Below are 16612 nucleotides of genomic sequence, written 5' to 3'. Positions count from 1 at the left end.
GCTTGTGACTTCTTAGTGATATTAATACTTTAGCATTTTATAAAAACAAAACAAGGATTGTTACTTCTGAATTCATCAAGTAAGTTAAAGCTTATGTCCTTGTCTGTGCTTAACGCATTCTAATTCAGAAAATTGTAGTACCCTCTGATTCTGTGGTGTAGATAGGTGCACGCAGTCAGGGAAGAAGAGACACTGAAATCTTTGAAGCTTGTGATCATTCCCACTTTACGGATGAGGAAGCAGAGGTTTAGGAGGGTAAGGCTCAAGACACAATGCAAGCCGACTCCTAATGCCCCATTTAAGGCGCTTTCCCTTCCCTCCACCGACTTGGTGCCTAAACATGGCCAGGGGACCTCTGTTTCCTTGGCACTTTACCTGTGTCCAAGCTCATGGGCAATTGTGAAAGCCAGAGGGAGGCCAGAGTCTTCATTGATGTTGCAGCTCCGGTGGGGCTGGCACATTCCCGACAGGTGGGACAGACCCAAAGTCTCACAGGGGCGGTTGACACCAGCACAGATGTCTTTTCTGAAAGCAGAGAATAGAGATGTATAGGCTCCCAAAGAAACATCTGAAAAAATCGTCCTGGAAAAAACCTGGGTGATACTTCACATTCAATATGGTCTGGAAAGCATGGTTAAATTATTTTTAAAAGTCCATAAGGAGCAATTCAGAATTCATAGGATTATTATGATTTCACCTCTAATTACTGAATCTCACAAACACCTAAAAGCGTGGGAAAATATGACAATTTTCACTTTTATTTATTTATTTTTTATTTCTGAGAGAGAGAGAGAGAAGGAGAGAGAGAAAGCTCAAGCAAGCACGAGCAAGGGAGGGGCAGAGAGAGATAGGGAAAGACAGAGAATCCCAAGCAGGCTCCACACTATCAGCTTGGAGCCTGACGTGGGGCTCAATCTCAAGGACCACAAGATCATGACCTGAGCAGAAATCAAGAGTCGGAAGCTTAACTGTGCCATCCAGGCATTTCATGACAAATGTTGTATTTTGAGTTGCTTTTGCCCTTAATCTCAGGATGCCAAGTTATATTGTTTGGCCAAAAAGAGAAGGATTTGACTGAAAATTGAAGATTATTTGAACTTTTAAATAAAGGATAACTAGCAGTGGCTGAGTGTTTTCACATATGAACCTCCTTTTGGTCTTTCTGAGGTCTGTGCTCAAAGTGCATCTGAGAACTTTTGCTCATCAGTCCATCTAGAGATCAAATCAGTTGTCTCTCCAGCCCCATTACCCTAACTCTATGGCAAATGGGAGGGAACGCACACACAACTAAAGACTCTTGGGATGTCAAAAAATACGGGTTATGTCTTTAAATGTAAAAATGTGCTTCCATATCTTTGTGGGGATTATTTCAGTCATTGACAAGAGTTAACTAGTCATTTGGTTTTCTTCAATTCAGGAAGAGCTCTTTGCCAAGAATAACTAGCACAAATGCCAACAAGGTTCTGAGCTCTTTAGTTACAGACCCTCAACTTATCAAGTTTGCGTGGGTACCAATTTTGGCAACAAATGGTCTGTTTGATGTTTCCACTGGGCCACGGAAAAAATCCAGACTCTGAAAACCCCAGTGAGTCCTCAGCTCTCCAGGTGGCAACGGCTCGGACAATGGGATAGGAGAGAGAGGCAGCCCATCTCACGGCATGCCACCTGACATCATCCCCACTCTAACAGCAATAGTTGTTGGGTAGATTTGTTTTGGGGAGCTGGACTGGATCACACAACCCAATCATTCTAAATAATGCACGCATCTTTGCAGTTTGAGTTGTCCTGACTTGGAGGAGGGTGCTATTGGCATCTCATGTATAGAAGCCAGAGATGCTGTTAAATGCATTTAGCACACAGGACAGCCCAGCACAACAAAGAATTATCCAACTCAAGATGCTGAGGGTAAGACAGGCTGCTTTACAATTTGAAATACTAGCCACTCTTCAGGAGTTGGTGAGGTGCATCACACATTGAAACCAGGCCCTTGTTCCAAGGAAGAAAAATGATCATAATAAGAAAAAATATCATAATAAGAGAGCAGATACTTTACATTCTTATGAGTAATAGTTAAGAGCATAACTATTAGGGTCAAACTACCGGGATTTAAGTCTCAGCTGTACTTGTTAATGGCAATGAGATTTGGGGCAAGTGACATAACCAAGCCTCAGTTTCCCCATCTATAAAATGGGAATAATTGATGGCAGTTCAACTACCAGGCTGTTGTCTAGATTAAATGGAATAATTATGGTTCTAACAGACGTAGCACAGTGCTACATCAGACACTCCACAAACACCAGCTATCCTTAACTCACTCACTTCCTCATGTGAGAATGAGAGAAGAAAGGATTCCTGCTTTCAGGGCAAGGAAGGAGATGAAGCTGACAGTTTCTAACAGTAGTCCTGAGTCCGGGGTTCTTCCCTACAGCTAGGTCCTTCCTGGACTGAAGTCCTCGCCTGGCCTCTTGCCCAGGTCCTCAGTGTTCCGTGCCTGCGTGTTGGCCCCCAGGGCCCCACGGCCCCAGTGCTTGCGCTCCACACTCACACTAACCTACCTCCCAGCAGAGCTACTGATGTCACAGACCCTAATATGAATCTAATGTAATAGGTTTATTCCACAAACTTCTTTTGAAAACTGTTTGCATTCAACTGAAGTTTTGATACTTTCATTCAAAAGAGGGATTCTGATGGTTGCAGTGAAGGCTGGTTATCATCGTTTGCAGGCACCCCATGCACCGGGATACCAAAGGGAAAAGTGACCGGCCAAAATGTTCAGGGGCAGGCTGTCCTCCCCAGGGAGAACACACACAAAGACACACACACACACACACACACACACACAGGGCCTTCCAGTGCATGAGTTTTCTGCTGCTGAAAGGCCAGGCCAAGGAGCCTCTTCTTTACATATCCTTGGGTTTCTTGAGGTCTCTAAATCTGCACAGGAGTGCCCCATGAGAACTTAGCTCCCCCATCAATGAAAGGCTTCATTTATCTAGATTAAAGTAATGTCTGGGGGGGCCTGGGTGGCTCAGTCGGTTAGGTGTCCAGCTCTTGATTTAAGCTGAGGTTATGATCTCATGGTTTGTGGGTTTGAGCCCTGCTTCGGGCTCCGTGCTGATGGTATGGAGCCTGCTTGGAATTCTCTCTCCCTTTCTCTCTGGCTCTCCTTCTCTCTCTACCCCCCTTTCTCAGAATATACAATACAATACAATACAATACAATACAATACAATACAATACAAATGTCTGGTGCATAGCAGGTGTTCAATAAGTATTTATTGAATCAATGAGCAAACATAGCCTCCAAGAGCCTGGGTTGCTCAGAAAAGTTCAATAGCCTTTCACAGCTATGAGTCTTAGAAGCTTGATGGTTTTTATTAGCACCACAAGACCTCTCTGTCATCAGAACAAAACTGTATCTTCATGAGGGTAAAGGGAGAAAAGTGTAAGCAACCACTCTGCATATTCAGGGAAGGGCCTGCAGCCCATACTCTGTCCTCCCCACCAGTCAGGGATGGGTTACAAGGAGGACTGATTTCTGTAGAGAAGGTTGCATGCTTCTAACCTGGAGCAAAAGCTTTAAAAAGAAAATTAAGGGATTGGAAATCCCATGCTTAAGAGTTACAGGAGTCTTTAATGAGGATCTTCAAATAATCTTCCTGACTGTTTACAGAGCTGCATGAAAAAGCCAATTTTAAAGATGAAATCATCATTAGGATATGAAAGAGGCCTGCATTTTGCCAACAGATGCAGTTTATTAACACGAGGAGTTTTGTCACACACGTTTAATAACTGCCCCTCACTGGTATGGATGTCAGGAGTTGTCTAGATCATAGATGCTGCCTTTGAAAATGATCAGAAGTTGGGGTGCCTGGGTGGCTCAGTCGGTTAAGTGTCCGGCTTCGGCTCAGGTCATGATCTTGCAGTTGGTGAGTTCAAGTCCTGCATCGGATTCTGTGCTGACAGCTCAAAGACTGGATCCTGCTTCTGATTCTATGCCTCCCTCTCTCTTTCTCCGTCCCTCCTCACTCACACTCTGTCTCTTTCTCTCAAAAATAAATAAACATTAAAAATGATCAAAAGCAAAAGGAGCAGGAGACCCTCATGTGTTTGAGCAGCTGACAACTCTTTCACTTGCCAGCCCCATGCTCTGCAGCCCCTGGCTTCCATGCAGTCCCTGGGGTACCTGGTGAGGAGGATGGCCACGTCATGATGGACGGAGTTAAGGTCACTCTTGGGATTGATGCTCTTCTGCCACTTACAGAAGCTGGACAGTGTCTTCTCTGCATGGTGAACTATTTTCAATCCTTGCTAGAGAAAGAAGAGGAAGAGATCGGCGTGGGTGAGTTTACTGTGCTCAGGGCTCATCACAGAAGCCCTCAGAAGCAGCCAAGTGTGACAAGCTCTAGGCGGGCACCTCAGAGATCTGTCAGGCAGGAATCTGGCAGGGGCCAATTTACTCCCTGATCTAAATACCATTACCCTCTTGATTTTTATTGAAAGAATCTGAAGGGCAGAAGTGCAGGACAGAAATGATCACTGAAACAAGTAGCCCTTGAAGAAAAATTAAAACTGCAGTAGCTAAGACTAAAAGCTATTTGAAGTCACATCTCTAGCAGCTCCCTGCTTCCTAAGCCAATACGATTCCAAAGAGGCATATTTATTTCTAATCCAACAACAAAACAAGATTTTCATCAAAACGCTTCTTCTTTGCATGAGAACCCCTACAACCTGGGGTTACACTTAATGTGTTTCCATTTTGGTCTCACACCTGCGGATGAAGGGCAGAGGGCGACATATCTCTCCAGGCTTCTGACCAGTTGAAATCATTGGCTATCTGACAGCAATTAGGATGCTGCAGTGGATGCTCCCAGCTGCAATTTCAAGGGCTGCTGAGTCATCTATTTGAACCACTGTTGCTACTGAGGATGGGAAGAGAGGGCTTGTTCCAAATTAACTGGCTGAACTCGTCAAATGGAGGGGGAGGGATAATCATCTTCACTTGAATTTCTAAAGGAGACTTCCTTTCCCTTGCCCCATTTCTTTGGGGTCTCTATATCAAGCTGCCCCTCCTACAGGATGGATCCTACCTGGAGAATGACTACTTCCATTGTCTACTCTAACCTGAGTCTCTCGTTCTGTCCTCAGTCCAAGAAGTTCAAGGCAATGTCTACACCAGACTATGAACTTGCTTCTCTACTACTCTACATTTTGCTAAGGCCCACACCCAAAGCAAACAGGGCTGAGAGGCTTCAGTTGCCTGTTAAAGGCACTTCCAGGTGCCACCTACCCACCGCGCATGCTCATTAGCCACCACAGACCACCTGCCTTTCATAAAACGCAGAAAGATCATTATCAGACATGAAAACCCACTGAACTGCTTAGCATTATGAATTTAAATAGAAGAAACAGACTTCCTTATTTACTAATCCTCACTGTTCTGTCATCCAGTAGAATGATGTGTGGTGGAAGAGGAGGAGGAATTTTGGGGGCCTAGCTGGGTACAGGGGTCAGCCTCTTGTTCATCTAGTCAACCCTATCAGAAGCCGGGCTCACATCCACCATAAAAAATCAACAAGAGGGGCATAAAGCAGGAATGGAAGGAAAGAAAAAGGAAGGCAAAAGAAAGAAAATGGAAGTAAATTAAAAGGGAGAGAGGAAAGAAAGAAAAGAGAGGAAATATTTCTTGATCACTATGTGATCCATGCGCCAGATACATTCACATGTATTCTTTCATTTAATTTAATTGCATCTTTTGTCATTATTTCTAAAGAAAGCACTGTTATTTTCATTTTATAAGAGGGAACTAAATTTCAGAGAAGTGAAAAATGAGCTGCAGGTGATTTGAGTCAGATACTGAATCGGAGACTCCAAGAACAAGGGCTCCTGGGTGACCCGTGGTCCCAGTGGGTGGCCAGCCTCATTAGAAGGCTGCCCCATTGCAGCCCCTTCACAAACCAAGGTAGATTATCAGACAAAGCACCAACTATAATTTGATTGCCTTGAGATCTGTTTCCAACCCTTCATTTCTTTGTTTGGTTATGGGCTTTTGTTGTTTTGTGTGAGGGAGGAGGTCTCTGAGTGAATGCTCGTTAATTAAAAAAAAAAAAAAAGACCATTTAGAATGATTTAAAAAAAAAAGAACTACTTAGGCATAAGTCTAACACTACACATGCAGAATCTGTATCCCGAAAATGACAACATGCGGCTGTCTGATGAAAGAGCGGAGCCTCAATGTAAATTTCATACCTTATACAAATACTGACTCAGAATGGATCACAGACTGAAATGTAAAATGTAAAACTATAAAACCTTTAAAAAAAAATCATAGGAGAAACTCTCAGAGACCTGGGGCTAGGCAAGGAGTTCATAGATTTGACACCAAGGACACCATTCCTAAAAGGGAAAATTGAAAAACTTGACATCACCAAAATTAAAACCTTTTTCTGTGAGAGGAAGCTTCGAAGGTAATAAAAAGATGAGCTACAGAATGGAGGGAAATCTTTGTAAGACAAAGGACTTGTACGAAGAAGACATGAAGATCTCTCAAAACTCAACAATAAAGAGATGACAATTAGAAAAAAAAACCATATAGTTTCATTTCCTGAAGAGGATGTATATGAACGAAAAAACACATGAACAAAAAAACACATGAAAAGATGTTCAATGTCATTAGCCATCAGAGAACTGCTAGACACTTCTCCAAAGAGGACATCCAGATGGCCAACAGACATATGAAACGATGCTCAGCATCCCTTCTCATCAGAGAAATACAAATCAAAACCACACTGAGATACCACCTCATGTTGATCAGAGTGGCTAAAATGAGCAAATCAGAGGACGCTAGATGCTGGCGAGGATGTAGAGAAATGGGCACCCTCCTACACTGTTGGTGGGAATGTAAACTGGTACAGCCCCTCTGGAAAACTGTGTGGAGGTTCCTCAAAACATTAACAGTAGAACTCCCCTATGACCCAGCAATAGCACTGCTAGAAATTTACCCAAGGGATATAGGAGTGCTGATGCATAGGGGCACATGTACCCCAATGTTCATAGCAGCACTCTCCACAATAGCCAAAACATGGTAAGAGCCTAAGTGTCCATCAATGGACGAATGGATCAAGAAGATGTGGTTTATCTATACAATGGAATACTACATGGCAATGAGAAAGAATGAAATCTGGCCATGTGTAGCAACATGGATGGACCGTGAGGGTGTTATGCTGAGCGAAATAAGTCAGGCAGAGAAGGACAGATACCATAGGTTTGCATGTATAGGAAGATTAGGAGGAACTTAACGGAGGACCGTGGGGAGAAGAAGGGGAGAAATGGGGGGCAGAGGGAGGGAGGCAAACTATGAGAGACTCTTGAATGTTGAGAACAAACTGAGGACTGATTGGGGTAGGGGAGAGGGAAAGGGGGGTGATGGGCATGGAGGAGGGCACTTGTGGGGATGAGCACTGGGTGCTATATGGAAACCAACTTGACAATAAACTATTAAAAAAAATAAAACAGAGCACATTTGTGTAAAAGAATAAAGAGAGAGAGAGAGAGAGAGACAGAGAGAGAGAGAGAGAACTGCTAGTTAAAAACCACAATGGAGCACCTGGGTGACTCAGTCAGTTAAGCATCTGACTTAGGCTCAGGTCATGATCTCGTAGTTCGTGAGTTCCAGCCCGGCATCAGGCTCTGTGCTGACAGCTCAGAGCCTGGAGCCTGCTTCGGATTCTAAGTCTCCCCCTCTCTCTGCCCCTCCCCAAGCTCATGCTCTGTCTCTCTCTGTCTCTCAGTAATAAATAAATGTAAAAAAAACCAAAACCCACAATGAGATGTTACTACAGGCTTATCAGAATGAATACAATTAAAGACAGTGGTGGCGCCCAGTCAGTGGGGAAGATGTGGAGAAGCTGGCCGCAGGGAACACTGCTGGTGAGAGGGCAAGATGGTACAGCCGCTACCGAAGAGAGGTGGGTACGTTCGTTAAAAAACCTAAACAACCATGCAACCACCACCTGACCCAGCAATTACATTTCTGTACATCTATCCCAGAGAAACAAAGACTTGTGCTCATGCAAGATCCTGTAGTAAAATGTTTACAGAACTTCATTCATACTCGAAAAAACTGGAACAACCCAAATATCGCCCAATGAGCGACTGGTTAAACAAACTGGTAAATACCGCAGAACACTACTCAGCGCTGAAATAGAACAAACACTTGAATGCACACAATTTGGATGTATTCTTGAGGGAAACAGGCTGAATGAAAAAAAAATCCAATCTCAAGAGGTTATTTATTCTTTGGTTACATTTACATATTTTTATTACAAATATATTACAATATATTTATATTACAAATGACACAATTATAGAGATAGAGAACAGACTAGTGCTTTCCAGCGGTTAGGTTGGTAGATGGAAGGGAGGTTCAAAAGCATAGCACGAGGGCCCTTTGTAATGAAGCTATTCTGTATTGTGGCAATAGTCACATCCATTTACATGTGTTAAAACTGCATAGAAGTAAATGTACACACACATACACACACACACACACACACACACACCCCAATCATTTCTTATAAAACTGATGAAATCCGAATAAGGTAAGGGTTTATATTAATTTCTGGGTTATGATATTATACTAGAGTTATGCAAGATGTTATCACTGGGGGAAGGTGAGTGAAAGATATAAAGGATTTCTCTGTGCTATTTCTTCCAACTGCATGTGAATCTGTAATGATTTCAAAACAAAAATATTTAAGAATATCTTAAAAATAATAACTGCTCTGAATAAAGGCTCAAGGGTTGCAATAGCAAATCTTACAATACACTTTTCAGTATGATTCTATGCGGGTTACTTACTAGGTAATTTTATGTGAAATCCCATAGCTTTGAATAAAAGGGAAGCTGTAGTCTTTGAGATGGGTTACAGTGGGTAGGAAGAGTCCACACACCCACACCCCACACACTTCACACACCCACACCTCACACACTTCACACACCCACACAAAGGTTCAATTAAGTTCCCTGTTTAAATAGCCATAAATATAAGAACTTATTAGGGTTTAGGTGACCACACAAACGGAGGCAGAGGGACGTTGTCTCAGAATATTCTCCTTTGGCTCACAAAATGCTTGGTGGGAGTACCCAGCTCAAAATGGGATACCACCAGATTGGAAAATCTCAATGTTTGCTTTAATATTGTCCTTTTATATGTTGGGTGGACTCACCATTTTGGAAGACTTACATACCCATCCGTGAATGTCTGTTTAAGGAAAAGTGAATGTTTACAAGCCTCCGCTCTCCCTGAGCCAAATTCAATGTCAGCAAGGACACATCTTCATTGCCATGGGGAAAGCAGAGTCATTTTCCAGATGTTGAAGCATAAGCTCTGTTTCCAGTTTTCCCATCGTTACTAAGAGCTCATCTCCCTGAAGGGCCTTAGGTATTATGCATCCAATCGTCTCACTTCAACAGTGAGGAAACGCAGGCCAGAGAGGGGCAGTACCTTAGCCAAGTCACACAGCAGGTGTTGGCAGACTTGGGCTTGGTCCCAGTGGATGATTATTGCTTATTTCTTCTCCTCCAAGTCACACTCCCACCCCTGAGGAGAAGACAAACACAGGAAGAGACCCTCTATTTCTGAGACCCCCCGCTCCCCATCCTCCTCCTGTTCCCTGACCACTTCCCAGGTTCCTCCCGGGCTCTCCTTCTGTCCTTCTTTTGACACATGCTTATTTCACTCTCAGTCACAGTCAGATTGTGGACATCACCTGTATTCTGCTGACTCTCAAATCTACCTCTAATTCCAAACCTCTCTTAGAATGCCAACTCATGCACCCAAATATCTTGATGGACACCTTCCGGATGGCATCACTCAGCATCCCCCAAAGCCTCCCCCAGCAATCTCAACCGGCTATTCTTCCTGCTTCCTCGAAGTTGAACCACCATCAACTTAGTGGCCTAATCTTAGAAACATCAGTGTCCACCTGTTGGTTTCCTCTTCCTCCATATCCTGCTTCCCAGTCTGTCCTCAGGTGCTTGTTAAATCTCCCCTCCATCTTTATTCCCAACTGCCCTAGCTGAAACTCTGATTGTTTCATGCCTGAGTTCCTGTTTGCATCATCTCTTAACTGTTCTCCCTCTTTCTTCTTTGTTCTTAAATCCATCTTCCGTGCTGTTGCCAGGCTGACTGAGTCAAAACCAAAGTCTGCCCATACCATGACCCATGGCTCAAGCCCCTTCAAAGTCTGACCTCCAGGAAGCTCGCCCTTCATCTGCAACCTCACAGTTTATGCTCTGGCAGCATTGAGACTACTGATATTATCTCCAATCCCCCCCCACCACCGCATGCCATATTCCATGCTCTATTTACCTTGCTTTTTTTCAGGCTGTTCCTCTACCTAGAATGCTTCTGTTTTCTCTTACCCCTTCAACCTATTTAATATCCATTCATTCTTTAAGACTCAATTTGAGCATTACCAGGAAGTCTTCCATGATTTCACTTTGGATTAGCTTCCTGCCAGTTTATCTTGCATACATGTGGCTCATAACACTTGCTGTCCTAGGTTAAAATGATCAAATTGTGTGCCTGTTTTCCCCCGTAGTTTCTTCAGAACAAGGAATAAGGCTTATTCCCCTACTTATCTTAGGCATTGCACATAGCCTGGCACACAGCAGGTGTACAGACTAAACTGAGGCTATGAGCCATCACCACCACCCCACCCCCACCAAGGAATGGAGAAAAGGTGAAGAATACATCCACAGAGGCAGACAAAAAGTGCAGCTCACATGGATAAGAGGTCTTGTGGTGAATCAGTAAAGAGGAAAGATCTGTGGATTAGAGAAGTGAAAAGTAAGGGGTCAGAAGTGTAAGAATAGAGCAAAAAAGCATCTGTAATAATAATTTTGGTTCCTTTTGGTAAGAACTGCTGGGAGGCAGTTCTACGTGGATCTCTCATATTTCTTCACATCATCTGAGCAAAGGCACCGACAGCTTTTATATCTCCCCAAAGATGTTGTGTAGAAATAGATGTGAGTACAGAGAGAATGTCCCCCTTCAGGGAAGAGGACAGATTTATTTGCCGTCCAGAATAAAAAGGATAGTGGCTCACTCTGGGGCACAAGCCGACAGGTTTGCTCACAACCTCTTTTAAAGGACTGATGTTTCCTTACCGTGGGATTCCTCCCTGTGACAAAACCCACTGTGTGCACGGCATCCACCCGGGCTGTCCCTTTCACCTCCATTGAAGGGACAAGAGGGGCAGCTGCAAACACGAAGCTCCTGCCGCCTGCTGTGCTGGGAGTAATAAACTCCTCTATCTCTGACCCAGAAGACTCATGTCTTCTCCCAGCATCGCATCCAGGAAAGCATGGCAGGATAACTGGTGAGCTCGCAGGGAGAATAAAATCTAAGATCCTTCATAGTTCTCAACAGGAATGAGGAGAACGGAGAAGAGGTGACCATGGAGTCATGAGAACTATGCTGAGGTTGAACCATCTACACACACGGGTCAGCGTGGTTGTTGAGATTTGCTAGTGGCGGGACTACTGGCCGAGGGAGTGAAGAGAGGAAAAGGAGCTCAAAAGTAGATGTCAGCAAAGGGGATTTTCTTCTCACATTCCAATATTCCTACAAAGCAATTCTAGAATAACCTGGGGGTTAGTCATTGATGAGGAAATAAAACATTAGGACCTAAAGTCTCTGCTTGGTTTCTCCCTACTGCTTTTTTTTTTTTTTTTAAACAGACAAAACAAGTGCATAGTTAACTAAGTTGCCAATCATTTGCGGCTGGTACCTTGCCCCTGTGTAGAACTTCCACCTACAGTATGTAGCATTTAACACAAGTTCAGTGATGGGGTCGTCGGGATCCCTTACTACTTTTCTACTAAATGTCATGACTCTTCCAGGAGGTTTTAAGTGAGCACAATTTTTCTGTGCTCCCTTGGCCTCTTACTCTCCAAGTCTCATTAGTCCAGGAAACACTCGTTGCGTTTAGTTTCTTGAATGCACTTGATCACAGGAGCCCCAAGACACATAATTAGCTATGCCTCAAAACCCCGAGCCCCAAGCATGCCCAAGATGCAGAAGAACTTCAGGAGGTCATACTGGCTCGCTGAATGTGGGGAGACATAAACGTGTTCCATAAAGCATGCTTGCAGTTATTTGTGCTTGTCAACACAAACCCCCATCCGTATTAATTTTACCCCCAGTTTCCTCTGTAAACAAAAATAGATTTCCCTTTTTGTTCTTTCGCTATTTTGTTTTTCTCACCTCATTGTCTCAAATGGGTCCCATTCACTCCCCACTTCCTCTTTCCTACTCATCTGAGTACTCAACCTCATGGGACAGGGAGAAGACATTGAGGAAATCAGCAACAGCTCACAGAAACAGCCCCAAATGGGAGACAGGAAATGAACCTGCGAAATGCAGCTTTTGCTATAAATTGTTCTCTCTCAGTAACTCTCTTCATAATGAAAAAAAAATCTTGTTTTCCTTGGGAAATTCGATTTCCTTGGGAATTCCTAGGAACAGCTCATGATTCAATGCACAACTTGATTATGTTCGGTCAGCCAGACTTAAGTTTCTAAGAAAAAAGATATGGACAGAGAAGAGAAAATAGTACAAAGTTTTACATGAAAACTAAGGAATAATTCATCCATCAGAGGAAAAGATTCTTGATTGAAAAAGAAGTGATGAGTGTATAAATTCTTTGCCAATATTTTTGACATTTATCCCAAAAGAGCTGTGATTATATAGGTTATTACAGACCTAGAGATCTCTTGGGGACAGGGAAAATCACCAGCCTGAATTCCCAAAGCTAACAGATCTTTAACTCCAGAGTGTCACAAAAGGGGACCCAACAGAAATTCACTCGGAGACCAAGAGGGAAATTCATTCTCTGTGAAAACAGTCACCATCTCCCTGTCTGTCAGCTCTCCTGCTGCTCCTTCAAGCCAACCTGACACACCCTCGGGCTCACCCCCAATGGCACAGTCACTGGGACCCCTCTGGCCTCATCCCAACTCACTCCCATCCCTGTTTTTAATCTCTCCTGTTCTTTTTATTTTTTTAATGTTTTTTTAAAATTTTATTTCTAGGAGAGAGAGAGAGAGACAGCGTGAGCAGGGGAGGGTCAGAGAGAGAGGGAATCACAGACTCTGAAACAGGCTCCAGGCTCTGAGCTGGCAGTCAGCACAGAGCCCGAAGCGGGGCTCGAACCCACGAACTGCGAGATCATGACCTAAGCGAATGTCGGATCCTTAACCGACTAAGCCACCCAGGCGCCCCTTCTCTATCTTGTTCTTAAAAGAAGTCTCAGTTTACGATCCTAATCTTGTCCTTCAGATTTTGTTTTCCTTCAACAACTCTGCATGGTTTCCTCGTCTGTGAAATGAGCGTAAGAGCAACATAGAGGGTTGAGGTTGGGCCTCCGGGGTCATGATGACAGGAAGAAGAATCACAACAACCAGTATCATTTACTGAGTGGTTTCTGCAGGCCAGATACTATGCTCACTCATGCAAGAATTAACATGTCTGGTTCTCACAGCAATCCTAGGAAGTAGATATAATTATCCCCATTTTACAGAATGAAGAAATAGAGGTACAAATAACCTACCAAAGGTCATACAGCTGGAAAGGGGAGGGACTCATGATAAATCTGATTCTCTCCTTGATGTCAACTGCCCCCAAGAATTGGAGGGAGGAGAGTAATCCTATCCTTAACCTCTGACCCAAAAGGGGAATCGGGATGCCATTGAATGAATTGGTCTAAAGTGGAAAGGGCTTGAGGCCAGGTCTGTGTCCAAGTTCTTAAGGGAGAATGAAAAGTTCAAAGGATAGGATTAGGGTCATAAAATGACAACAAGAGCTTGGTTCTGGGCTACAAGAAAGCAGGACAGGAATGAGAGCGCATGGGCTCCTATCTGAAGCTACTATGATTTCTTGGCCCACGATGTCTCAGGATGCCTTCCAGCGGATGTTTGAGCACCTCAGTTTCCACTGGTCTGAAATATGACCATTGAGTCTTTGAGGAAGCCGCCTTGGTTGCTCCAAATTTAATATGGTGTCAGATCACTCTAGTTTATTCTCAATGCTATGAAAATCCATAGTGGTTTTTACACAGCAGTGAATGACAAACAAAAACTGCACTTTATATATTTAAGCATAGTGTCTCCTGAACCCACCACAGAAAATGAAGCCCCCAAAAGGTGTTAGCTGTCAGATGTGATTAGAATAAGAAAGACACGAGTTGTAGAAAGTCACTATGGAAGACGCCTACCTCAGAGACCCAGTAGTCCCTGACGTGGGAAACAAAGGCAGAGGGAAATGGCAGATAAAATTACATTTCCTTAAGAATAACCTGCAGCCCACTGACAAATACTGGAGGCTGGCAGAGTAAAAGGTACTCCAGCAACTCCCTCCTGTCTTCATGTTAATGCTTTGCTAGAGGGAAAACCACCTTAGCTTGACAATAGCCAGACCCCCAGGATCCTGTGAGTCTTCTTTAGTAAATGAGAATCTCACCGGAAACTTCCCCTGGACTTTACCTCCCCCGGCTCCCAAATATATAACCAGGGTATCCACAGGGTCCAGAGCAGCTCTTTCTGCCCAGGCATCCTGTCCCCATGCTTTAATAAAAGCACCTTTTCGCACCAAAGACATCTTCAAGAATTCTTTCTTGGCCATCAGCTCCGGACCCCACGAACCCCACTATCACCCCCAAACCTCATCGGTCCCCACCTCATATCACTATCCACAGAGCCCTAGTACCAGCTCTCTAATGCCTTTCTTTCCATTTCATCTCTTAGTTTGGAACCATCCAGAAGCTCCCACAGAATTTGATCCAAATCCCTTTATGTCGGCTCTATCCCTGACCAGGCTTGTCATAACAGTGGTTGAGCCTCACCTTTGTCCTGACAGCTGATTTCATGTGCTCACTCTTTCCCTTACCTATTACATACCCATAGGGCTAGATGGTGAGCAACACCAGACCCAGCCTCTGCCTTTAAGTCTTAAATACTAAAGAAAGGAAGAGCATCAATCAAATAGATGTAAAATCACAACTGTGATATGAGCTATAAAGGAAAAATAGATGGCACTGTGAAAGTATCTAATTGAATCTTGCTAGGCATGGAGATCAGGGAAGGCTTCCTCAGTGAACTGACCCTTGAGCTGATATCTGAAGGATTAAGGTGTCAACTAAGTGAAGACAGGAAGGAAGACAGTCCAGGCAACAACAAGACCATTGGCAGGAGAACCATGAGGGGAAAAAATACTGCTCTATCCCCAAAGCAAGGGGGGGAGGAGGGGATGGTAAGAGATGAGAGAGGGAATCCTAAAAGTACTGTATGGCTTTAAACCAGGGGTGGGGGGTGGAGAATGGGTGCCAGGGAAGTGGGTATGATTGGATTACCATTTTTCTTAATGTTTATTTATTTTTGAGAGAGAGAGAGAGAGAGAGAGAGAGAACAAGCGGGGAAGGGGCAGAGAGAGAGGGAGACACAGAATCCAAATCAGGCTCTAGGCTCTAAGCTGTCAGCACAGAGCCTGAAGCGGGACTCAAACACACAAACCATGAGATCATGACCTGAGCTGAAGTAATACACTTAATGGATTGAGCCACCCAGACACCCCAGATTACCATTCTGAGATCATCCTGGCTGCAATGAGAAAATTATATTGAAAGGAATCCAAGTAGACCAAAGTAAACACAGGTGTAGCCCAAGAAAGAGATAACTGTATCTTGAATTAAAGTAATAGAAATGGAGCAAATCAGACAAAATTGGCAACCCCTAATGATGGACTGGATATGAAGGGTGGGAGAAGGACATGACATGGATGTCATCAGGATCCCTGGCTTCCACACCTGGAAGGGTGATGATGTCAGCAGAGAGACAGGGAACAAACCTGTTGCATAGAAGTGAGCAGGTTGTGACTGGCTATTCTCTCTCTCCTGCCCCGTGCACAGCCCTCTGCCTCTCTCTTTTTGTTAACAGCAAGGTTTTTTAGGCTCCCACTTTGGGGTTCATTATCAATGTTCACAGTGATGAGTCCTCATGTGTAAAGTGCTAGTGTAAGTGCTCAAGCTACAAACCACACAGGTCCCTCTGCCTGGAATGTCTTTCCTCACTGGTTAATTCCTTCTCATCCTCTAAAACCCAGCTTAGCCTTCCCTGTCCAGGGTGCTCTTTTACTCTTTCTTATACTCATGACAATCTCAATTTGAAAATTTATTTTGTGCTTTTGTGCATTAGACTCTAAGCTTCTCAGAATCAGGAAATGATACTTATATTTGCATTTGTATCCATATGCAGTTCATACAGTTAACTCTCTTTTGATTCACAGATGGAAAAAAAACGGGATGGAACAATGATGTCACTTCACTTTTGAAGAGTTACCTGCTGGGTGAATGCAAAGTCAGACAGAAACTCAGGTCTCCTTGCTCAGAGGAGGTGGGCCCTTCCAATAGCTCACACTGTACTTTCTGCCTCTGGCTGCTGCCCTGATGTCAGTTAAGGCTGGAATCATTGTTTGTTGTGGTTGGGGCTGCTCATTAGTCAAAGATTTGAAAAATAGCTTGAGCCACTATCTGGGCATCAAGGAAATGAGAATG

At 43.9% G+C, this 16612-nt stretch overlaps 1 protein-coding gene across 3 annotated transcripts in view; it reads right to left on the bottom strand.

Annotated features, from left to right (window-relative positions):
• Positions 1-16612, bottom strand: part of ADAMTS12 (ADAM metallopeptidase with thrombospondin type 1 motif 12) — a 286228-nt gene that overhangs the window by 110770 nt on the left and 158846 nt on the right. For all 3 annotated transcript variants that reach the window (XM_077755824.1, XM_077755825.1, XM_077755826.1), the window contains exons 6-7: positions 4186-4310; positions 376-525 (exon numbers count right to left, since the gene is read on the bottom strand). In XM_077755824.1, coding sequence (XP_077611950.1) covers positions 376-525; positions 4186-4310 — 275 coding nt within the window. The remainder of the gene's footprint in view (positions 1-375; positions 526-4185; positions 4311-16612) is intronic.

Source organism: Crocuta crocuta, unplaced genomic scaffold, assembly GCF_008692635.1.
Source record: "Crocuta crocuta isolate KB4526 unplaced genomic scaffold, BGI_CrCroc_1.0 scaffold222, whole genome shotgun sequence".
Taxonomy (NCBI): Eukaryota; Metazoa; Chordata; class Mammalia; order Carnivora; family Hyaenidae; genus Crocuta; species Crocuta crocuta.
Note: the sequence above shows the minus strand (reverse complement) of the source record. Positions and strands in the feature narration are given on the sequence as shown.